This window comes from Chelonoidis abingdonii, chromosome 15 (assembly GCF_003597395.2).
Source record: "Chelonoidis abingdonii isolate Lonesome George chromosome 15, CheloAbing_2.0, whole genome shotgun sequence".
NCBI lineage: Eukaryota > Metazoa > Chordata > Testudines > Testudinidae > Chelonoidis > Chelonoidis abingdonii.
Window position 1 is genome coordinate 7,456,278 of NC_133783.1, and position 24,484 is coordinate 7,480,761.

Sequence of the window (24,484 nt, forward strand, 5' to 3'; positions counted from 1 at the left end):
GGAACACTGGTCTCCTTAATAATACACCCCTTTTATGATTTAATCCCTCTTTCCTCAAACTACATCAGAAATTCGAAGATGTATGGAGCAAGAGAAGTTTTTGATTAATCTAATAAATACATGTAATTTGCAGATGATGCTTTTAACTATGGCATTTTATTTAGTGGCTGAGGATGCTGATGAAGAAGATGATGCTCATGAAGAGCTTGGAGGGCTGTTCCACGTCAGCCGTCCTGACAAAGAATCCAAACAAAAGGCTAATGCCCTTGACTGCTCCAAATTTCCTGTGGAAACCCCCCAGGATTGGGATTTAGATGAGGTACTGCTTTTGGAGAGACAGCTCTTACATTCTGTACTCTTAGGAGCACATCCACTGCATATCCACTTACACCAGTCTTGAATTTCCCTAATAAGGAACTGCTGATATGACATGGAGACATGAAGCTAATCCATATGAATTACAGACAGTTCTGCCTATGTGTCCTCTTCAGAAATTCTCATCTCCTCTTTATCCTCACCAGAGACATTTACACACAAACAGCATCTTAGGTTTTTTGCTTTTAAATAGGAAGGGAAAGTTAAAGTAAGTAAATTTAATGCTAGTGAAAGGTGCTGGATGGATTGCTGTGATGACTGATGTCATCTTATTTATTCACTAAATGGTTACCCCAGAGGCATTATCACTGTAAACTTCGGTGCTGACTCATGTTAATGAGCTTTTGCCTTTTTCTGGCAGGATGATTTCTGGGGATAGGGAGAGGTTAATTCAGTCTCCTCCACCTCTGTGTGAAGGTTGCCAGCAAGGAAGACAGTTTTGATAGTTGTGTTATGATGTGGATAGCACAGGGGTGGGAAAACTTTTTGGCCCGAGGGCCACAGCCGGATATGGAAATGGTATGGCGGGCCATGAATGCTCACGACATTGGGAGGGTTGGAGTGTAGGAGGGGATGAGTGCTCTGACTGGGGTGCAGGTTCTGGGGTGGGGCTGGGTATGAGGGGTTGGGGGTACAGGAGGGTGGTCTAGGCTGGAACCGAGGGGTTCAGAGTGTGGGAGGGGGATCAGGGTTCGGGTATGGGAGGGGGTCTGTGGTGCAGGCTCCAGGCGGCGCTAACCACAAGCAATTCCCGGAAGCAGCGGCATGTCCCTGGTCCAGCTCTTATGTGGCAGCGGGCTAGGTGGCTCTGTGTGCTGCCCCATCTGCAGGCACCGCCCCTGCAGCTCCCATTGGCTGGGAACTGAGGCCAATGGGAGCTGCAGGGGTGGTGCTTGGGGCAGAGGCAGTGTGCGGAGCTCCCTGGCTGCTCCTTAGTGTAGGATCTGGATGGGAGACATGCCGCTGCTTCCAGGAGCCACAGAGCAGGGCAAGGCCCGGACCCCCCTACCCGGTGGGAGCTAAAGGGCCAGATTAAAATGTCTGAAGGGCCGGATGCAGCCCTCGGGCTATAGTTTGCCCATCGCTGAGATAGCAAATGAGCAGAGAGCAAGCCATCTCTCTAAGCCAGAACAAGTATTACAGACAAAGTGTGTCAACTGTTGAAGTGATTTGTAGTCATGAGAAGTGTACAAGTAACACTTTCATTTTACAGGTTATGAACAGTATTCGAGACTGCTTTGTAACAGGGAAATGGGAAGCAGATAAAGATGCAGCAAAACTGCTGAAGGAAGATGGTAGGTTTGATGCTCTTAGAATATGAGTAACTGAGGAAGAACTTCTAGTGAATGCTGTAAACTTAATATTTAACCCAAAACTCTGTTATGTATTTAAAAACATTTTACATTAGTAACACCTTTGCCAAGTTCTCTTACCTGTTTTACGTATTTGAAGCACTATGCAATCATTAACTGATTTTATTACTATAGCTGGTATCAGTCTGTGCACAGATAGGCGAGAAATAGCAGACTGAGATAGGAAACAGTTTACACTCTTTGAATATAGTATCTGTCTATCATATAGAATAGAAAATAGAATCCCCAGTCAAGGCTGGTTGGCTTACACTTAGAGATAATTGGCTTTCAGTTTTGTAGGTGAGCTTAGCTGTTCCTTTTGAACAGATGGGATTGAAATGAACAGAAATCCTGTTTGCAGAAAGTAAGTCTTGTCTCTTTGCCTTGCTGAAAAGTTGGGATTTTAGTGTTGGATAATTTATGGAGAGAGTGTTTTTAATTTCAAATATGATTATATTATATTATCTCCGAAGCAAACTGTTCGATAACTTTTGTAGAGCAAACTTCCATTTTTTAAAACCTTTTTGAAATGACTGGATCCTTTTTAGATTTTTACTCTCCCTGCAGTCTCTGCCTCCACATCCTGATGGAAGCTGGAGGCTCAGGTTGCTCTGCTGATAACTTAGCCGGCAGTGTTTAAGCAGATATTAAACACTTTGTCAATAGGGTGCTGTCAGAATTAAGAATTGTTTCACTCTTTCCAATTGTGTGGCGTTCACTTTGAGAGATGGAGGGAGGTAAGGCCTGTGGGCTTTACCAGAACTTCACTCGAATTTTGAGGAGCTGGAGATGTGTGAAGAAGGTTGCTGATGGTACATTTCCGAAAGGAAAAAGGAAGAGCTACTGAAAAGCTGGGCTGCTGCTCACTTTCTACAGAATGTAGAAAAGTGGTGGGAAGAAAATGTGATAAATCTGTACAGCTGCCAAAATGTGAAGTATTAGTGAGAACTATGCACAAAATAACAAAGGACTTAGAAGTGTTACAGAGGAGTGCAAAGACGTTGCTAACTTGCGGATTTCTTGGCTGCCCTATTTACAGAAGAACTGTATGGTGATTTTGAAGACCTTGAAACAGGGGCTGTGCACAAAGGAAAACCAGCAGCAGAAGGAGATGAGGTATGATCTCTAGCTTGATTGTTCATTAACTGCTCACATTTAATGTGTGTTTCTCTGCATGGTGGGTTGTTCTGTTTAGAACATCCTTCAGCTTCGTAGCCCAACTGGAAAGTCACTCGTAAACCAGTAGAAACAAGGCTGTTGTAATGAAGAGAACATTTTGGTATCTGAGGCACTGGAATGAAATAGATACAGTCTTTTTTCTTTTATTTTCATTAGGATCAGATGTGCCTTTAATTTCAGGGGATCAAATAAACTATATTATTCCTTACATGGAGCTCATAATCGTGGGTGAGCAGAAATCAATTTACCATAGTTAACAGTAGAGGGCAGGCTTAATCAACTTGCCAGGTCTGAAAAATCAAGTTTGAGTGATGGATGGTACAAATCAAACATGATCCTGACTGCTAATACCTTGTATTTTCATGTAATCTTTTCCTAAGTAGTTTCATAAAATAGTGGAAAACAAATGGAAGATCAGCGTGATCACAGACAAAAGATGTCAAAGTGAATTTATGCTGTAGTGTTAAATGCTGCTATGTAATATATCCTAGTCTATAGGCTTGTCTACACTTGAAATGCTCCAGAGGCACAGCTCTGCCACTGCAGCGCTTCAGTGTAGACGCTACTTACACCAACGGGAGGGGATCTCCTGTCCATATAGGTAATTCTTCTGTTGATATAGCACTGTCTACACTGGGGTTAGGTTGGCTTAATTACTCCAGTCAGAGGTGTGGATTTTTCACACCCCTGAATGACGTAGTTGAGCTGACTTAATTTTCTACGGTAGATCAGGCCTGCATGCTTGGAGATAAGTATTGTGCACTATACATTTTAGGGGAAAGGGCATGGTTCTAAACTTGGTCTCCTAATAATGATGGGGAATATTTATTTTTATGTTAGTGCTATGTTGCTTTTAACTTTGTCATCATTAGGGCTTTCTAATTTTGCAAGGCATAGTAATGTAGAATGTACCTTTGTATTGGTGACATTCACCTTTTTTTGAGGGCTAATTTAACACCTAATTGGTGATGAGGCCTTGGGCTAGCCCCAGGCGGATGAATTTCACCCAGTGTTTGATCTTTCATGGAATCATAGTGTGTGATTTTTTATTTATTTATTTATTTTTTTTTATTTTCCCCTTCCAATTTCTGTTTGGCCCACCTAACCCTGACTGGTACAGGATTGTTCCCTGCAGTATATTCTCTGGTGACTTCAAACAATGGGCTTCCACCATTTCTCTGGAGGGACAATTCCACTATCTCATAGATCTCACTGTTATATATGTATTTTTCTGATATTCAGTCTAATTTGTTCTTTGCTTAATTTCATCCTTCTGTTTAAAACTGCCTAAGTAGGTCTTTGTTGAGCAATATAGAGAGAGATACTGGGAAATGCACCTTGCTGTTATAGTGAGGCAATAGCTCCAAGATGGGTAACAATCAGACTAGTTTATTGTTTAAAATGTGATTTTTCTAAATACTCTGAATTCTACATACTTATTTGCAAATTACTGTGCCTCATGGTATGTCCAGGGTAGGATTAGTGGTTCTAATGTGAGATTGTTTGAACACGGGATTTCTGAGATATACAGCTCCCTTAAAAAATGCATGACATGAAACTATTATGGTTCTTATAATTTTTTCTGTATGCACTGGTCCTCAAACTATGGCTCTGATCCTTCCCAAACTGGTATCATCTGCTCAGGATTGATTTCAGATAAAGAGCTGATGCTGTAATGAAATTTTTTTAAAATTTCCCCCCAAAGTAAAATTGTCTAGGAAATTGGTATTCCACAATACGAACTGAGATAGACTTTGAGAGAGGGGGGCGGAGAAGGTACTATAAGATGAATGGATCAGTCTATGACAGGAGCACTAAGAACTATTATATCAGCCTCTGTTCATCTTCATGGCATGTTCTTATTGATTTGAGAACATCCCACTGAGATGACTGAACCATTTCATACCTCTGCCACCAATGCTGCTGAGGATTGTGCAGAGCCCCTTCCCTCTGAAGAAGAGTCTAGGGCTCCCTTCACTCTGTTTTGCTGCCTCCTGCTGGTAGACATGCTCTTCATAGCCCATCAGTCACCATTTTCTCTCTTTTTCCCTTGGCTTCTCCAGTCCTACTGGAAGGGACAGGAGACAGGCACAGCTGGTATCTGAGTGGGAGTAAGGTTCCAAGGAAGCCTTCTTGTGCCCTTATCACCACCTACTTAAAAAAAACAAGAAAAATTCACTGCCCCAAAACATTGTTAGTGGAGAATTAAGGTTCACTGACAGTGCCTTGTACCTTTCCAGAGCATTAAATGTACCTATCCCTAGACCTCTGAAAACCAGGAAATAAAAAGTTATGAGGTTCAAGTATCGGCACTTTCAGTGTTCTGGAAGAGTACTTGAATTCAGTTGACAATGGAATCATGAGCTAATCTGTAGTAATAGAGACCAAATTTATTTAGGTCAAATGATGAAGATATAGAAAATATTGCAAATTTTAGATTTTTATTTTTATTTTTATTTTTTTTTTACTTGAGTGACTTCAAGATTTTTTTGCTTACTTGTGAAATTATTGCTAATGGTAGCATCATGAACTAGGTGTTATTCATGTCCAAACTTCCCCCAGTCCATCATCTCTGGCACAGTACCTCACTCCTGATGGGCAACACTCATGTATTATTCAAGTCCTGGGCCACTCATACACATTCTTTTTTATTAATATGTTTATTTTAATTTAAGCATGATAAATTTATATTAATTCCATACTTTAAGCACTCTTGGCATATTTTAGAAATGCAGTCCATAGCAATAAAAATACCATTTATTTTAATATGGTTTGAAAAGCTTTCTGATGAGGACAAAAGGAATGAGACCATGGAAACACATTTCCACTTCTCCATATGGTGGATTTATTATTAAATAGTATCTTTTTAGGATGAAAAGCTGTGTTTTGACCATTTGCATTATTAAATAGACCATGGTCTACACTTGAAATTTAGATTGACCTACCTTTGGCGCACGGGTGTGTGTGATCTAGCCACTGTTGTAGATTCAGTTAAGGTAAATGCAAGAACTCTTCTTTCGATTTAGCTACCACCGCTTAAGGAGGTGGATGACCTACATTGATGGAAAATTGTCTTCCGTCAGTGTAGGGAACTATGTAGGGAACAGTGTAGGGAACACTATGGTGCTACAGCGGTATAGCTGCAGCACTGCAGCTGTGCTGCCTGTTGTATAGAACATGCCCTATATTGTTCCTTGGTCATGTTCTGTAGGTGTAATGTATAAAATGTTGGCCAGACTAGGAATTTTGTGAACTGACTTTTCAAAAGCTGTTCGATAAACTTGTCTTTCTTGCTAGGCTGGAAGTGAAGGAGAGGAAGAGGATAAAGAAGGAAAAGAACCCAAAGCAGAAGAGGAGAAGAACAAGCGCATGGACAAGAAACGCAAATTGAAGGCGATGTTTGATGCTGAATATGATGAAGGGGATGCCACATACTTCGATGATCTCAAAGAGGAAATGCAGAAACAAGCTCAGGTACAAGCTGTCAACTTGGCTATTTGTCTAACTATGAAGCTTCTTAAGTACCACACACTCTTTCTCTGGGGGACTCGTAGGGCACGTCTTCACTGGCAACGTTAAAGCACTGTCATAGCAGTGCTTTAACTTAGTACTGGGAGAGAGCTCTCCCAGTGCTCTAAAAAAACTACCTCCAGCAGGGGAATAACTCCCAGCGCTGGTGACTTTACTTTAAGCTCAGCTCCCAGTGCTGGTGCACTGTCTACATTGGCACTTGACAGCGCTGAAACTTGCAGCGCTCAGGAGGGTGTTTTTTCACACTCTGAGCAAGAAAGTTGCAGTGCTGTAAAGTGCCAGTGTAGACAAGTCCTTAGATTCAGCAACCACTGATAGCTTTTGAGCACTTATGTGCAAAACCTATACATTTAGAGGGATGTTTTTAATGAGTGAATAGTGTGATTCCATTACCATTTTTTAAAAAAACAAAATACTAAGTCTTTTGAAGCTTTTCCTTTTAACAGGCTTATTGAGTCATTATTGCTACTAAAACGTGGCACTCACCTAAAGCTACCATGTAAATGTTAGCTGTGTAGGGGTTCCCAAGCTGTGGTCTGTGGAGCACTTAGTGATGGTTTGCAGAGAGCTAGGTGGTCACCTGGTAGGTGTACTCAATGGAAAGAAATATCATCTGGGAAGGGGATATTAAATTAAAAGCCAAGTGTAGTCTGTGATTTACCTTTAAAGAGATCAAATCTTTATTGCGCTGACTACAGCTAAAAATACAAAAATACTTTGCTAATAATTACTTATTCTTTTAAGCAATTGCTGTGGTTGCCATATGGATATTAAGGCATCAGAAGCAAGTAAGTAGGTGTCCACAAGGCAAAATATACATCAGAATGTATACCACACTTGAAATATGTGAGAACCCCTGTTCCAGATGTATGGTGAGAATTTTCAAAGACATTTGAGACACAATTTGAGCTGGTAACTCTGCTGCAGTGTTTAGTTGTTAAATGAAACCCTGAATGTAGTTTTTAACATACAGTAGCTTTTTGTATTGCACTGACATCTTTTTGAAGAACCTTGCTTATTTATATCATAGTGTAAGGTTATTTTAAAAAAAAGGAGAGACCCACTGCGCACACCATCTTCTTATCTGACAGTCTTGCTCAGATTAGCCATTAACTCAGCTGTACCAGTTTGCATTAGTCTCTGACATAAGTACCAAACAAGTAGACCTTGTGTTTTGATGTGCTTGCATAAGAACACTTAAAATGTAAACAAACCTCTTCCAGTAAAAGAATGAGCCAATTTAGAGCTCCTGCTCTTAAGTTCTGTTAGGGAAACATGTATTATAGTGATCCTCAGGCTGCGTATTGCCAACACAGGCCAGAGAGAGAGAGATCCAAGTATACTGGAGAAATCCAAAGACTTCAGAAATGTACTTGAATCACAGGATTTATTCTATATGTTAGACTCCAACATCTGCACAAACAGCATCCAGAACAATGAGCATAGCTAAATATGGTATAGCAAAATATAGATATTCCTAGCAGTACAAAAATAGAGGGAAAGAACCATCCTGTTTCAATCATTTCTGTTAATTATATAGAATCTTAGATACACATTGCATCTCACAGATAGACAGGCCCTCCTCCAGGGCACAAGTGCTTAGATGATTTAGGAGCTCACATCCCATTTTCAGAACTGATTATGGTGTCCAGATCATTTAGAATTATAGAAGATTAGGATTGAAGTGACCTCAGGAGGTCATCTAGTCCAACCAGCACCAACTAAATCATCCCAGCCAGGGCTTTGTCAAGCTGGGCCTTAAAAACCTCTAAGGATGGAGATTCCACCACCTCCCTAGGTAACCCATTCCAGTGCTTCACCACCTTCCTAGTAAAATGGTGTTTCCTAACATCCAACCTACATCTCCCCCCCTGCAACTTGAGACCATTGCTTCTTGTTCTGTCATATGCCTCCACTGCGAACAGCTGAGCTCCATCCTCTTTGGAACCCCCCTTCAGGTAGTTGAAGGCTGCTTTCAAATCTACCCTTACTCTTCTCTTCTGCAGACTATACAAGCCCAGTTCCCTTGGCCTCTCCTTGTAAGTCATGTGCCCAAGCCCCTTGATTATTTTCATTGCCCTCCGCTGGGCTCTCTCCAATTTATCCACATCCTTTCTGTAGTGGGGGGCCCAAAACTGGATGCAGTACTCCAGATGTGGCCTCACCAGTGCCAACAGAGGGAAATAATCTGCTGTCAATGCTTCTACTAATGCAGATCAATATGCCATTAGCCTTCTTGGTAACAAGGGCACACTGCTGAGTCATATCCAGCTTCTCATCCACTGTAATCCCCAGGTCCTTTTCTGCAGAACTGCTGCTTAGCCAGTCCCCAGCCTGTAGCAGTGCATGGGATTCTTCCTTCCTAAGTACAGGACTCGGCACTTGTCCTTGTTGAACCTCATCAGATTTATTTTGGCCCAATCCTCCAGTTTGTATAGGTCACTCTGGACTCTAGCCCTATCCTCCAGCATATCTACTTCTCCCCCCAGCTTCGTGTCATCTGTGAACTTGCTGAGGGTGCAATCCATCCCATCATCCAGATCATTCATAAAGATGTTGAACAAAACCAGCCCCAGGACAGACCCCTGGGGCACGCCGCTTGATGCTGGCTGCCAACTAGACATCAACCCGTTGATCTCTACCTGTTGAGCCCGACAACCTAGCCAGCTTTCTATCCACCTTATACTTCATTCATCCAATCCATACTTTTTTAACTTGCCAGCAAGAATACTGTGGGAGACCGTATCAAAAGCTTTGCTAATGTCAAGATGTATTACGTCCACTGCTTTCCCCATATCCATAGTCAGTTATCTCATCATAGAAGGCAATCAGGTTGGGTAGGCATGACTTGCCCTTGGTGAATCCATGTTGACTGTTCCTGATCACCTTCCTCTCCTCCAAGTGCTTTTTGTTATTTAGGCACTTTTTTTAGGCACTTTAGGCACTTTCTGAAATTTTAGCCTAAATTTGGTATTCTAAAGATCTGTCCAGAAAGTCACTTGTTTCTTCTGGGCACTGTGCTCAAGGTAGAGCAACATGTCCAGATGTGTTTGACATTCCTATGTAAAGCTGGATCCCCTGTTTCCTAAAGGGAGCTGCAAAGGAAAGGATTTGTGGTGGCAGACATCTGTTACTCTGAAGTCAGTTATTAGAACTATTAGGGCTATCCAGACAGATACCATATAAATTAGTGTTAATTTGCTTTTCAAGTAAAACGGAAACCTTCTGCACAAGCGTTGGTCATACATGATTTTTCATGTTCCATTTTCTACCCATTAAAACTTTTCCTCTCCATCTTTCTCACATAGCTTAATCGGGCTGAATTTGAAGACCAGGATGACGAATCCAGAGTTCAGTACGAGGGCTTCCGCCCTGGGATGTATGTTCGAATAGAGATTGAGAATATCCCATGTGAATTTGTGCTTAATTTTGACCCTCACTATCCAATCATCCTGGGCGGTTTAGGCAACAGTGAAGGAAATGTGGGATATGTACAGGTATGGAGCCAAAGCTGTGTGTGCTGTGATAGTGGTATAGCTGTGTTTCAATAGGCATGGTATTGCTGTTTGTTTTTATTTCCTATTTGGCAAATGTAAAAAATTTGAGATAGATCCTTCATCAGAAGGTCCTTATGCTGAAAAAAGAAAGAGCTTTCGGCATGGTTTATTTAAAAGTCCGGTGTTTGAGATTGTAACTTGTCTGCTATCCTGTTTTAAAACTAGTTTGATGGTCAGAAGGAAAACGAGTATTATTGTTATTTTGGTATTTATATTGCATTAGCACAAAAAGCCTCCTCCCCGCATTGTCCTAGTTGCTGAACAAGCTCATGCAAACACATTTGCTGTTCCCTAGGGTCTATAATCTAAGGCTTTGTCTATGCTACAGACCTTACAGTGGCACAGCTGTAAGGTCTCCTGTGTAGCTGCTCTATACCAGAGGGAGAGAACTCTTCCACTAGCAAAATTAAACCACGCCTGATGGGCAGCGGTAGCCATGTAGGTGGGAGAGCATCTCCCGTTGACGTAGTGCTGTCCACACCAGTGCTTTTGTCAGTGAAATTTTTGTCGCTTGGTGGGGAGTTTTTTCACCCCCCTGACCAACAAAAGTTTTACTGACAAAAGTGCTAGTGTAGACAAAATGCTAGTGTAAACAAAATGAGGCAAATTATAACCAAAGGTGTGGGAAAAGGGATAGATAGGGGTGTGTGTGTATGTAATCTGTGTGTGTGTTGTATTTTTAAATAGATGAAATGCCAGCTATTTTGGTTTAAGTCACCCTGACCTTCATGAATAGACATGTTTAAAAAAAAAAAATTCTTTGGTGGTTAACAAGCATTTAGGAAGGGTGGAAATTGCTTCAATAATCACTGATATTAGGGCTAATGCTGTGCTTTTAATATTGTTACTCTTTTTTCTTTTAACTAGTTACGTCTGAAGAAACATCGTTGGTATAAGAAGATACTTAAAACACGGGACCCTATAATCTTCTCCTTGGGGTGGAGGCGATTTCAGACTATCCCTATGTACTACATTGAAGATCATAACGGGCGTCATAGGCTTCTTAAGTATTCACCACAACATATGCATTGTGGAGCAACGTTTTGGGGTAAGGATTACTTAGATTTACAAGTCTACAACCATGTGGTAAACTGCAAAACTCCCTAGCCTTAGAGGAGGGCATTAGGAATTTCCTATACAAATAACCAGCTGATAACTTTGGGAAAGAAAGAATCACTTAAAACAAATGTTTATTCCCCACAAGATATAAAATACTACTAAGAATTAGCAAATATGCAGTATGGTTAAGAGAGAGAAGGAAGGTGAAGAGAACTATCTAACTCCTTCATGTAGGGCTCCAGTCAAATTCTGATCAGCCTGCTGGGATATTGCATCAAGGAGGAGCTGCTGACTATATGTCCAGAAAGAGAGAGCGTGTTATGGGCCCAGTCCTGCAAACACTTGCTCATGGGAGTTACTTCACTCACACAAGTAATTCCATTCACTTCGAAGTGGGACTCCTTATCTGAGTAATGTGCTGAATGGCTAGTTTAACCTGTCTTATGCTTTTTGGTGGGGGATATAAAATACATCATTCTAAACACACTAATATTATGTCATCATTCTGAGACTACCTTTAAACAATAGCCAGTTTTTGGTTAGTCAAACGCGTCATAATTTGTTTTATTCAATTTTGGTTTTAGGTCCCATCACTCCCCAAGGGACAGGATTTTTGGCAATTCAGTCAGTCAGTGGCACAACGGTAGGTTTATTATCACAAAATGTTACTTGGCTCTTTCTGTAGATCATTGTATCAAACAGTGAATTTTATTGGAAAGCGTACTTATGCTAAAACAAGGATATGACAGGATCTTAGAGGACCTTTTAAAATTTGTAAGGCACTCAGATATTGTGGTGATGATGAGCATGGGATGAAGACATGAAGAAGAAGCTTGATAGATACTTCATTTAGTAAAGGTTTGTGTAGAGGGATATACTCCTACTCCTGCTAGTCTGATGTTCCAAGTGTATAGGATAACGTCATTATAGTGAGATCAGATTAAGTGAAGGGTAGTGACATACCTTGATGCAAGAGTTTTTTTCCTGCACTGTGATTGATCTGAAACCCTGTTGGCCAGAAGTATTACAGGTGTCTCTTCAACATTGTTGATCAGTGGTGGTGTGCATACTATATTAAAGTATGTTTTCGGTTATGTATACGTTTAGGCTATGTGTAACACTTGAAGCACAGATTCCCAACTGTGGGTCGCACCATCAGCAGATGGATTTGCAGGTCCAGTGGATCTGTTTCAGCCTGCAAGACGACGTCATCTTCCCCCGAACGTGTCCGGACCTGTTTCACAGACAGTTCACTAGAGGACTGCCGTTTTGTAGATCAGATGCCTCCTGGTATGGCATTTGTGGAGCAGGTCCGGACACGTTGCCTATGTGGAGTTGGCTGTGCAGATGCCAATTTGGGCATTTGCACATCCAGCTGTGCAAACATCCAGCTGAGGGACTTGAATGTAGACGATCCTTATCTGTGGGCAGCAGCCTCATCAACAGAGCATCCTTTCTACTTAAGCTGGTAGGAGCCCACGCTAGCCTTTTCTGAAATGGAAATTGGCAGTGGCTTGTATGGGCCCTACCTTAGGGAGTTTATCTTCTTTTATGCCACTCTGAGCACCCTGTTGGCACTCAAGGCTAAAGAATCTGTCTGTGCTGCCCTAGTTTCACCACACATGTCCTGGTCTCATGTTCTTAACAGTGAATTGCTCTTTCTGCTTTGTGATAAGAGGCACAATGAACTCATTTTTATGCACAGTATCTGCTTCAACCGCCAGTAGAGAGTCTGGTGATGCAGTCATGAACAAAAAACAAGAGTCCAAGAAGCGTGCTCATAAATGATGAGGCTTTCTTTAATTATGGCTTCATCAGAAAATAAGACTAGCCCTATTGGGTCAGACCAAAAGTCCATCTAGCCCAGTATCCTTTCTTCCAACAGTGGCCAGTGCCAGGTGCTCCAAGGGAAAGAACAGAGCAGGTTATCATCAAGCGATCCATCCCCTGTCACTTATTCCCAGTTTCTGGCAGTGTTTTAGTCAAGAATCCCTGACTTAGAACTAGAGTTTTGATTCCCAGCACATACAGATGTACATCTGTTAGCTCTTGTTGAGCTAGCATGCTAAAAAAATTAGTAGTGTAGCTGCAGTGAGTGGCAGCACAGGAACTTAAAAGGGGATTCAGGCGAGTTTGTTCTAGGCACGGCTGGTCTATGTTGCATGCTAGCTCCATGAGAGCTTGAGCAGGTAAGTCTGTGTGAGGTGGGAATCACAACCCTCTCTCCAAGTGTAGGTATGCCTTTATTGTACGTACACTTGTGTGCACTTGCACCACATATTAAGGAATTCAGATTGCTCCCTGGTGAGCCAGGTAGTAGCTCTTGAGGGGTTGTTTTGTTAACCCAGCTCTGAGAGAAGTGTCGTCTTTTATATTGCCTTACTGTTTGTTTTTTAAATATTTAAAGGATAGCTTCATAATATCTCAACAAGAGAGGTATGGTGGTTATTACAATAACAGGGTCCCTTTGCTCTGAGCCGTTCTACATGTGTGTGCATGTAAAATTCTTTTTCATGAAGAAACAGAGTGCAGAGTACAGTAGAAAATGGGGAAAAAATCTTGAAGATGACTTTAAAATTCATTTGAATAGCCATTCTGAATAGCTCATTAGTGGGTGCTAGGGATGTGACATTGGCAGTAACTCAGCCAGTTTTCATGAAGTTGATTTTAGTTTGCCATGCTGCAGTGCTACAGCTAAAGTTGTAAAGTCTGTGAACTCTGGTTATGACATGTCATGAAATAGTACCTGTGAAGTGAGTTCTTCAGTTGCTGCAGTAGGATTGTTGTTATACGCATTTAATGATCTATCAATCATACATACTGTTGTATATTTCAGCCTGATTTCCGGATAGCTGCCACAGGAGTTGTGCTTGATTTAGATAAATCCATAACAGTCGTGAAGAAATTAAAGCTGACTGGTTTCCCGTTTAAAATTTACAAAAACACATCATTTATTAAGGTATGTGTGTACTGTAATCCTGCTAGAATGAAGGTCGGAAGGAAATGCAACTTCGGGCTCTGTTGTTCAGTCTTTTTTCAGGCAGAAATCTCAAAGTAATGGGAATTTTGCTGAGTTAGGGATGTTGAATAGGGTTTTTGGCCTTGTAATTTTTATTTAAAGCATATTCAATACATTTTGTAAAAGTATCTTTCAGGGAATATAAATTATTATCACTACCTCCATTAGCCAAACCTCACTCTTCTAAACTCTTTGTGCCAAATAGAGTACCATCTTCCAGAGGGTTTCGTAAAAGTGGGGTGTGGATAATCAGTTGGCCGGCTTCCCCAGTGTCTGCCATCTCAGCAGAATGTTAATCCAGTCTGTTCCTTCTCCAGCAGGGTTTGGTCCTATAGCATTTACAAACTGCAGGATGGAAGCTGAGCTCCTGCAGAAATTAAGAGTTCCTGTACGGTTGTGGAGCTGGCTGGGGGAGGAGGTGGTGTAAGACTGAGTTTCCACGGAGCCAAACAACTTTAGTGAAGCTTGCAGGCTACCCTAAATCAGGGAAACAGAGCTTCAGGTTAGGGGACTTGGGGCTTGAGCCTGCAAATTGCTGAGTGCTTTGCACCCAGTCCAACAAAGCACTCAATTACTCACTTAACTTTACACCCGTAAGTAATCCCATTGACTTGTATTTTATAAATGCAGAAACTCGTGTCCTAGAATGCTGCATTATATTAGGTACTCCCCGCATCCCCACCCTACCCCGCCAGTAATTTAAGGCAGTTACACCTTACAAGACACCTGCCAAATGTTACGTTATGGCAAACAAATCTTCAAAGGAGAAATGGAAAGATGCTTTCTAACATGTTAATGGTTGAGATGGGTGGGTGCAAAGATGGAAACCTGAAATTTTACCTCTATTTATATAGTGTAAATTAGATGATTATCTTAGAAGAAAAAAATAATCACTATCATAGATTCTTAATGTGATCAGTGTCAGCATAATTTTAAGAACAACATTTTATTATCCCAATTCCCTGTTTATGATAAACTGCTTGGGGATTATTGTTTTTTTGTGGCCTACACAAGTCTGTATAGAGAGTGGTAAGATTGAAATTTATTCGTAATAAACATGCCATCTTTAATAAATGGCCTATAATCTTTGTGTTTCACAGGGAATGTTCAATTCTCCATTGGAAGTGGCTAAATTTGAAGGGGCGGCCATACGCACTGTGAGTGGTATTCGAGGACAGATCAAAAAGGCTCTTAGAAAACCCGAAGGAGCGTTCAGGGCAACATTCGAAGACAAGCTGCTGATGAGTGGTGAGTAGCACTCCCCAAATAAGAGATCCTTATCCCATACCTTTCCTCCTGCTTCCCTGAATATGTAAGCACTATTTGTATTCTTGAATGTCTAATAACCTAAATGTGAATTCAGAAAGAACAGAATCTTTTGAGTATTTATCAGATGTGGTGATGAATGTGTGTGTGACAGAGTTGGAAAAAAATCACTTATGTTTGGTTCTTTTCAATGATGCCATTACTGAGAATAATAGGAAATACAGATGTAGAAGGTCTATTAGGTGACCTATTTCTGCGCTCAGTGTTAGTTTGTTTTGTAAACTATATTCTGGAGAACTTAGAACTCGGTTTGCCTAGAGAGCTCAAGCATATGCTGTATATAGCGGTGTGAGTGCTAGAAAGAGACTTTTATTGTGACTCAGAGGAGAGTTGATAGCCCTTAATCAGAAGCTTTTTTGTCATCTGATGTGTGATCACAAAGCAGATGTTTAATTTTTTTAGTGATGTGCTGGGGATTCCCTACTTGACTGCAGTCGGATGATATATGCATCAGGTCACTGTGCCCTATGCTCTGTTCTCATATGATAGTAGTTACACCATATTGAATTTGTGCTAGTGGAAAATCATAGCAGCATATTGTTTGGCTTTGAAAAACATGTAGAGGGAAAACTAATTATTTGGATATGCTGCTGTTGATAGGCACAGACTATATGTGACCTCCTTTGCTATAGATCATTATGTTTTTTAATCGGGTAGGAATATCTAGTACAGTGATACTCAACTTGAGACTCTTCAGGAATATGCTTCTCTTTGTGTAACTTGTATGGAGGTTTTGAGGAGTTCAGCGGTATTAATACATGCATTGCTCTGCCTAATGTTCTAGAGACTAAGGATAAGAGGAGTGCTCCTCTTGTAAAATAGAAGTTAATTTATTGTGTGGTTTGCAATTCAGTTGACTACTTTATTCAAATGATGTTTACCTGTAGTGTGGATACAGTAAACCACATTGTCAAAAGCTATGTGATCACGTTCTTTCCTTTCAGATATTGTCTTTATGCGGACTTGGTATCCTGTTTCCATCCCAGCCTTCTATAACCCAGTAACATCCTTGCTGAAGCCAGCAGGTGAGAAAGATACTTGGACAGGAATGAAGACAACTGGCCAACTGAGGCACGAACTGGGCATCAGACTGAAGCAAAACAAAGATTCTCTCTATAAGGTATCTTTTATATTCTTGCAATCTGCGAGTTAAAATATGTGTGTGTGGCCTCTGCTGTTCCTAAAATCAGTGTAAAATTAAGTGCAGTGTATATACATGTGAGTATGTATGTGTACATCTCTTCACTCACAGAGTAGTTGTCATGGCCCTTTTTGGGTGGTCTGCAGAGCAAGAACCAAGTTGTGGGAGATCGAGGTTTTGAGTTGGATGGTGGATCAATGAGAATTTACAAAGTGACCCATGAAAAGTTGGAGAACCAGTGGGCCATCCAGATAAAATGGCATTGAGGTTGATATAGGGAGACTTCTTAATTACCACAAAGACATTTGTCCTCGATGGCAAAGATAATATCCATAATCTCGTAAAACCACGTCATAGGATTTTTTGAAGACTCGTAAGTGATAAGGGAGCTGTGAGGTATCTCCACAGCCTGAGGAAGCAGGCCATCATGGGCAGTGGGTACCTCGCAACTCCCTGGCCCCCACAGTGGGGGCAGAGGGACCTCAGCTGCTCCCCAACCACCATGGCAGGGGGACCCTGGAACTCTGAGCCCCCGGGGGTGCTGGGGACCATGGAGCTCCCAGCCACCCCTCAGCTGCCCAGCCCCTTCCCATTTTATCATGGATATTTGTAGTAAAAGTCAGGGACAGGTCACGGGCTTCCATGAATTTTTCTTTATTGCCCATGACCTGTCCCTGACTTTTACTAAAAATATCCATGACAAAATCTTAGCCTTAGGTTCACCTGTGTTATACTATGTCTGTCATACCTAGCCAAGGGCAAGAAAGAAAGAAAGAACTAATTTTATTTGTGTAATAAACGTCTGTCTCAAATCTAGACTTAGAGTTCAACATCTGAGTGTTTACTGTGAATCTCCCCCAAGCTTATACCCAGCTTGGATTTTATCTCGCTGCCACCAACTAGGACTATTTAGGGTTCCTAGTTACCCCGAGTCACCCCAACCTTTCCCTGGGGGACCCCCAAGACCCAGAACCCCTGGGTCTCCCTATCTCAACGGGAAAACAAGCTCTTCCCCCTTGTCTCCTCGTTATCTGCTCCCCCGCTTCCCCCTCCCTTTTCCCTGGGTGAGCCTGGGCGATGCAGTACTTAACTCCTTGAAGGCAAAACAAAGAGGGAAATCACCCTCCCCCTGAGGCGATGCATTCAAATCTAGTAAAGCTAATATAAAGAGATTTTCCACCCCCCCTTCCTGTAGCCTCACCGGAGAAACCCCAAAAACCTCAGCCAGGTTTTAAAAAAGAACTTTATATAAAAAGAAAGAAAATACAAAACAATATTACTGCATTAAGAGATCAATACAGGCTCTTGCTTATAAGAAAATATGAATAAACAGTCTGATTTAAAAGATAGCCAAATTAAACCAGTCCAGCACATCAACACACATGTAAATACAACACAAAGCATATAACAGCCTATTTGCCTTGTTGCCTTTGTACTTACACTTTGTAGGAGAAATTAGAAAGAAATAGGAGTTAGCAGGAAAGTTGTTTCCTCCATAGCTGGGAGAAACAAAAGACCTAGAGTACACAATTCCCGCCCCTGACTTTTAAAAAGTCCAGTTCTCTGATTGGTCCTCTGGTAAAATGTTTGATTCCCTTTGTTCACCCTTTACAGGCAAAGAAAATTAACCCTTACCTATCTACTTATGACAATTTGAAATGTAAAATACTGTGCACAGGAAAAGTGTTATAGAAATATAACTGTTATATGTGTGTGAAATTTTGTTTTTTCAGCCAATAGTGAGGGAGAAGAAGCATTTCAATAAGCTCCACATTCCTAAAGCGCTTCAGAAGGCACTGCCATTTAAGAACAAGCCTAAGAATCATGAGAAGAAAGCTAAGCCTACAAAGGACCAGTGGAGACCAGCAGTTATCAGGGAGCCTCATGAAAAGAAGGTAAATATGTTTTGTTGTGAAATTAACACTTCCTATTTAAGATGGTGTTGCTTGGATCATGTGTGACTCTTTAATTTTAGGATCACTGAAACGTGAAGCTATTGCCAAAAATTTGTTCCTGGGATTATATCTTGCCTCCAGCCATCATTCCATCTCTGTATATGGTACATACCAGAGCTCTGTGCTTAACTGGTCCTGAGCAGACTACAGAGCAGATTGTTGCTAGGAATTGTTGTAGTAGATCATGTATGGCCAAAATGTGTCTCCCCCGCCCCCAAATCTCCTAGTATGTCCTAGTCCTAGTGTTCATATGTCCTAGTCATAGTGTTCTGAAGACGTTTAGATCAACGGTGTACAGTTATCACACTATATGGGAGTTTTAGGGTACATCTATACTACGGGATTATTTCGATTTTACATAAACCGGTTTTATAAAACAGATTGTATAAAGTCGAGTGCACGCGGCCATACTAAGTACATTAATTCGGCAGTGTGCGTCCATGGTCCGAGGCTAGCATCGATTTCTGGAGTGTTGCACTGTGGGTAGCTATTCTGTAGCTATCCTATAGTTCCCACAGTCTCCCCTGCCCCTTAGAATTCTGGGTTGAGAGCCCAGTGGCTGACGGGGCAAAAATCATTGTCGCGGTGGTTCTGGGTAAATGTCGTCAGTCATTCCTTCCTCCGGGAAAGCAACGGCAGACAATCATTTCGCACCCTTTTTCCCTGGATTGCCCTGGCAGACGCCATAGCACGGCAACCATGGAGCCCGTTCAGCTTTTTTTTTTTTTTTTTTTTTTTTTTTTTTTACAGTCACCGTATGTGTACTGGATGCCGGACAGAGGCGATACTCCAGCGCTACACAGCAGCATTCATTTGCTTTTGCATGATAGCAGAGACGGTTATCAGTCGTTCTGTACCGTCTGCTGCCAGCGTAAATTGGCAATGAGATGACGGTTATCTGTCCTCTGTACTGTCTGCTGCTATCATGGGTGCCCCTGGCTGAGATCGGCCGGGGGCGCAAAAGCAAAACTGGAATGACTCCCCGAGTCAATCCCTCCTTTTATGGTTTCTAAAAATAGAGTCAGTCCTGCCTAGAATATGGGGCAAGTGTACTAGAGAACCAGTGTATCAGAGAGCACAGCTGCTCCGTGTCAGATCCCGCAGAAATGATGAGCTACATGCCATTCACGGGGGGTGCCCCTGCAACAACCCCACCCATTGCTTCCCTCCTCCCCCAACCTTCCTGGGCTACCGTGGCAGTGTCCCCCCCCCATTTGTGTCATGAAGTTATAAAGAATGCAGGAATAAGAAACAGTGACTTTTTAGTGAGATAAAATGAGGGGGAGGCAGCCTCCCAGTGCTATGATAGTCCAGGCAGGACATTAAGCGGTGTGGGGAGAGGAGCCCAGCATCCCACTGCTATGATAGTCCAGGCAGTACAGAATCTTTTCTTTACACATGAAAGGGAGGGGGCTGATGGAAGCTCAGCCCCCAGTTGCTATGATGAAGACGGTTACCAGCCGTTCTGTACCATCTACTGGGAATGACCAGGAATCATTCCTATTTTTACCCAGCCCCCCCCCCGGCCGGCCTCACCTCAGGCCAGCCAGGAGCATTCAGCAGTTGATGAAGCATAGGAGCACTCACGGTTATAAGGACCGGTTACCAGTCCTACTGCACCATCTGCCACCAGGAGGGGAGAGGAGCGAATACTGCGCTTCACTGCTGCAGCATCGCGTCTACCAGCAGCATTCAGTAGACATAGGGTGACATTGAAAGAAGTCAAGAAACGATTTCTTTCCCTTTTCTTTCACGTGGTGGTGGGGGGAGTAAATTGAGGAGCTATTCCCTGAACCACGCCGGACAATGTGTTTGAACCTACAGGCATTGGGAGCTCAGCCAAGAATGCAAATACTTTTCGGAGACTGCTGTGGACTGTGGGATAGCTGGAGTCCTCAGTACCCCCTCCCTCCCTCCATGAGCGTCCATTTGAGTCTCTGGCTTCCCGTTACGCTTGTCACACACAGCACTGTGTAGCCTGGAGATTTTTTTTCAAACGCTTTGGCATTTCGTCTTCTGTAATAACGGAGCTTTGATAGAACAGATTTGTTTCCCCATACAGCGATCAGATCCAGTATCTCCCGTACGGTCCATGCTGGAGCTCTTTTTGGATTTGGGACTGCATTGCCACTCGTGCTGATCAGAGCTCCATGCTGGGCAAACAGGAAATGAAAATCAAAATTTTGTGGGGCTTTTCCTATTTACCTGGCCACTGCATCCGAGTTCAAATTGCTGTCCAGAGCGGTCACAGTGGTGCACTGTGGGATAACGCTCGGAGGCCAATACCGTCGATTTGCGGCCACACTAACCCTAATCCGATATGGTAATACCGATTTTAGCGCTACTCCTCTCGTTGGGGAGGAGTACAGAAACTGATTTAAAGAGCCCTTTATATCGATATAAAGGGCCTTGTAGTGTGGACGAGTACAGCGTTAAATTGGTTTAACGCTGCTAAAATCGGTTTAAACGCATAGTGTAGACCAGGCCGTAGTTATATAATTGCCTACTTCTCTTTGCTCTTATATTTCCCATCCATTAATAGTAAAGAGATGCTTTGTACACAAATAAAGAAATTGATGCAGGATTTGGAGAAAGGTAGAGGGTTTGTAAGAACAGGAGGATGTAAACCTCAGTTTAGCTTTCTTGTAAAGTTAAATCATCTTATTATAATGATGATGCACAACACTTTTCAATAATACCTTCAGTGCAAGGATCTCAAAATAGCTTCATAAATGATAATTAAGCCTTAATGTTCCTATGATTAGGCATGGTAATTATCCCCATTTTACAAAGGTGAAACAGAGTCACAGTGAGAGTAAGTGAGTTGCCCAATGTCTCTGATCCTGACACTGTTCATTAAATATTATCTTTAACTTATGGTTTCCCAGGGGTTAAATTTGTACTTACTTTTGGGAACTGTTCTGTGGCTCACCCAAAATGTAACTATTTGCATATTTAACTCTGTTTTCTGTTTCAATCAGATATCAGCCCTACTTACTGCTTTGGGTACCGTACATAGTTACAAAATAAAGAAGGCCAAATTAAACCATCGTCAGCACCTTAAAGATTACCTCAAAAGGAAGCACAAGGAGGAGGAAGAGAAATTTAAGAGGCAGAAGGAAGCCAAGAAAAAACTCTTTCGTATTATGGGACAGAAGGAGAAAAAGAGGCAGAAGTCAAGCTTGAAGGGATCTAGAGAGAGAGAGAAGTGAGTTTCTGGAGGTCTCATCAGATCTCAAATGGAACTGGAGGATAGTTATCTATTCAGTACCTACAAACATCAAATCAAAAGACACTATCTGAAACCATGCCTTGGAATAAATTGCTACTGAGAGAACAAGGGAGGAAAAAAATACTAATACGACCGACCTCTTATCATTTGGAAATGCATATAAATAAAAGATGTAAATTATTTTTTTGGAGTGAGGGAAGCAGGAGTTAAATCTACTGGAGAACTGTCCCCTTTGTATTTCCGTGCACTTACATCCATACTGCATGCTCTGCAAGCAACTATTAAACTATTTTAATGTTAATTATTGAATGTCATTCATTTATGAATGGATCACCTTGATTTCAATGGACTGCTCATGGAGTAAGGTGCTACTTAATAAGGGTGTCAGAATCTGTCTCTAGGTTGGTAATGCTCAGGCCTGGTCTACACTAGAAAATTAAGTCAGCATAGCTACGTGGCACGGGTGTGAAAAAACCACACCCTTGTACTGTCTTAACAATGCCGCTCAGGTACCTGCGTAGAGAGCACTAGGTCGACAGCTAGGTTGACGGAAGAATACTTCTATCGCCTCTCAGGGAGGTGGACAGGAGAGGTCTTCCCATTGGCATAAGTATTGTCTACTTTGAAGCAGGGCAATGGCGCAGCTGTGCCTCTGTAGCGTTCTGAGTGTAAACAAGCCTTCAGTCTTTTCCTAAGTCTGCCCTACAGCAGAGCTACTGTGAAAAGGTGGGAAGCTCACTCTCTACAACAGCCACATCCTGGAGAGGGCAGGTGCATTATTTGGCTTTGGTGTTATAGTAAAAGCCATGGAAGTAGTCACTTCCATATGTCTGGGTCTTGCATTCCTGAACTCAAGCACCACAGAAGTACTTCCCATATGCCTTCCGCTGTAGTTCAAAGCCAAGTGTTCAAAAGAGAAAATGATTCACCTGCATCCCATCCCTGGTCAGTATTTGGGAGTTCTTCATTGTCCACTTGGACTGTGGCTAGAACCATGAATTCATACTCCAGAACTTGTGCAAGTACTTTGGGACTCTGCCTGCCTGGGAGCAAAAAGGTGTGATTCCCCCCCCCCCCCCCGCCAAGTTAGTATAACTCTGTTGAAAACACTCTTAACGCTCATGTCTAACCAGCTCAATTGATTGTGATGATATTAAACTGCCTGGGGGGGGGGGGGCGAGGGGTGGCAGGGGTTCAGTCATATTAACACAATTGAGAACCAAAAAACAGCTTTTGGGCTATGTGAATAAAGCATTAAATTGTAACTCATGGGAAGATGGAGGGGCCTATTTTCATTTTGTCGTATAGAGCACCAAACACATTGTTGGCACAAAGCTAATGATGATACTTCCTTCCCCAGATGGCAGTGGTCAGATATTTTGGGATTATAATCTTTTGGTAGCTCATTCAGAGATGAGATCTTGTTTCCTCAAACTGAATTTCCTCATGATGATAATGATGATTATTATTATTTTTATTTTATTACTACAGAGATCCCAGTCAGGAGCAGGGCTCCCTCATGCTCACATTGTCCATAAAGGCATTGTATTGAATGGGGTGGTTGTGGATTTTCATGTGAACATTTAACATTCCAGGATTCTCTTAGTTAATCTCACCATGTTGGGGAAAAGTGGCCTTTTAGTACTGCAGTTCTAATGCATCTATTGTTCACGAGAGGTGGAAACCCGGCCTCTGAAAATGTAACTGTTTCCTTCACATGAAATTAAAAGTGCCTGGATATGAGAAGATGAGGTTCACTTCCAAATAAAAGCAGATCCTCTCTGCTAAGTAGTTGAATGGCCGCTCTTTAGATTTTTACCATGCAGCCCATGACTGTATTCATCTGTAGCATGGAGGAGTGACACATTGTTCTTTCGTTATTAGTGTCCACTAGTAGCTCCAGCCTCATTGTTCTAGGCACTGTACAACATAACAGTCCCCACTGAGACTTCAGGTTTGATGGTGCATGCATCCTGATCTGCAAGTTTGCATGCTGCCATCTGTAGCTTCCACACACCTCTGCATTCTTTTATTTATGCCAATTAGATGTAGGCCTTGGGTCCTGTCAGGTTACCAGTGCAGCCCTTGACTGCATGGTGTGTAGGTTCCCCTGTTTGTCTTTAATAAAGAAAACAAAGTTGTGAATTGTTTCTGAACTCTGATCACCACACACTGAAGTGTGCAGAGGTTTGCTGATAGCACCTTTGCCAAAGAAGAAAAAGGCAGGGACTGCAGTTGTGCTTTTCCTTGTGGTCAGATCCACTCAGCACTCACTGGTCCAGGTAAGAAAAACGTGTTCTGTGACAGGCCAATTCAAAATGTTTGTTCTCATTAGGCTTATACTATTTTTTTTTCCTATACAGCCTCTATAAATATTGTCTAATTCAAAAGACGAGCAAATCCATTAATTTAAACAGATGCTTCCATATGAACAAACCAAATACATCTCAATTATATGTAAAGGTCTGACATAGCATGCTACATTTTTGAAAGGACCCATTTTTTATTAATTTTTTTAATTCTTAAATTACTTGTAAATTTTCAAAAATTCATTTCAACTAAGAACTCATCTTTTTCCAGAGTTGCACTGCTTTAACTAAAGGTATGATTTACCTGAACTGGGACACAGGAAACTCAGGCTTTATTTCTGGCTCTGCTACTGGCCTGCTGAGTGACCTACTGCAAGTCACTGCTCTGTGCCTCAGTTTCCCCATCTGTAAAACAGGTATAATAATGCTGACCTCTCTCTCGTTCCACC

At 41.9% G+C, this 24,484-nt stretch overlaps 1 protein-coding gene across 1 annotated transcript in view; it reads left to right on the forward strand.

Annotated features, from left to right (window-relative positions):
- The window catches only part of BMS1 (BMS1 ribosome biogenesis factor), a 46,174-nt gene extending 24,147 nt beyond the window's left edge, over window positions 1-22,027 (forward strand). The window contains exons 12-23 of the mRNA XM_032786372.1: window positions 165-319; window positions 1,589-1,670; window positions 2,767-2,843; window positions 6,204-6,380; window positions 9,746-9,934; window positions 10,862-11,042; window positions 11,638-11,696; window positions 13,890-14,012; window positions 15,173-15,320; window positions 16,343-16,518; window positions 18,273-18,434; window positions 21,476-22,027. Coding sequence (XP_032642263.1) covers window positions 165-319; window positions 1,589-1,670; window positions 2,767-2,843; window positions 6,204-6,380; window positions 9,746-9,934; window positions 10,862-11,042; window positions 11,638-11,696; window positions 13,890-14,012; window positions 15,173-15,320; window positions 16,343-16,518; window positions 18,273-18,434; window positions 21,476-21,706 — 1,760 coding nt within the window. The 3' untranslated portion in view covers window positions 21,707-22,027. The remainder of the gene's footprint in view (window positions 1-164; window positions 320-1,588; window positions 1,671-2,766; window positions 2,844-6,203; window positions 6,381-9,745; window positions 9,935-10,861; window positions 11,043-11,637; window positions 11,697-13,889; window positions 14,013-15,172; window positions 15,321-16,342; window positions 16,519-18,272; window positions 18,435-21,475) is intronic.
- Window positions 22,028-24,484: the final 2,457 nt, after the last annotated feature.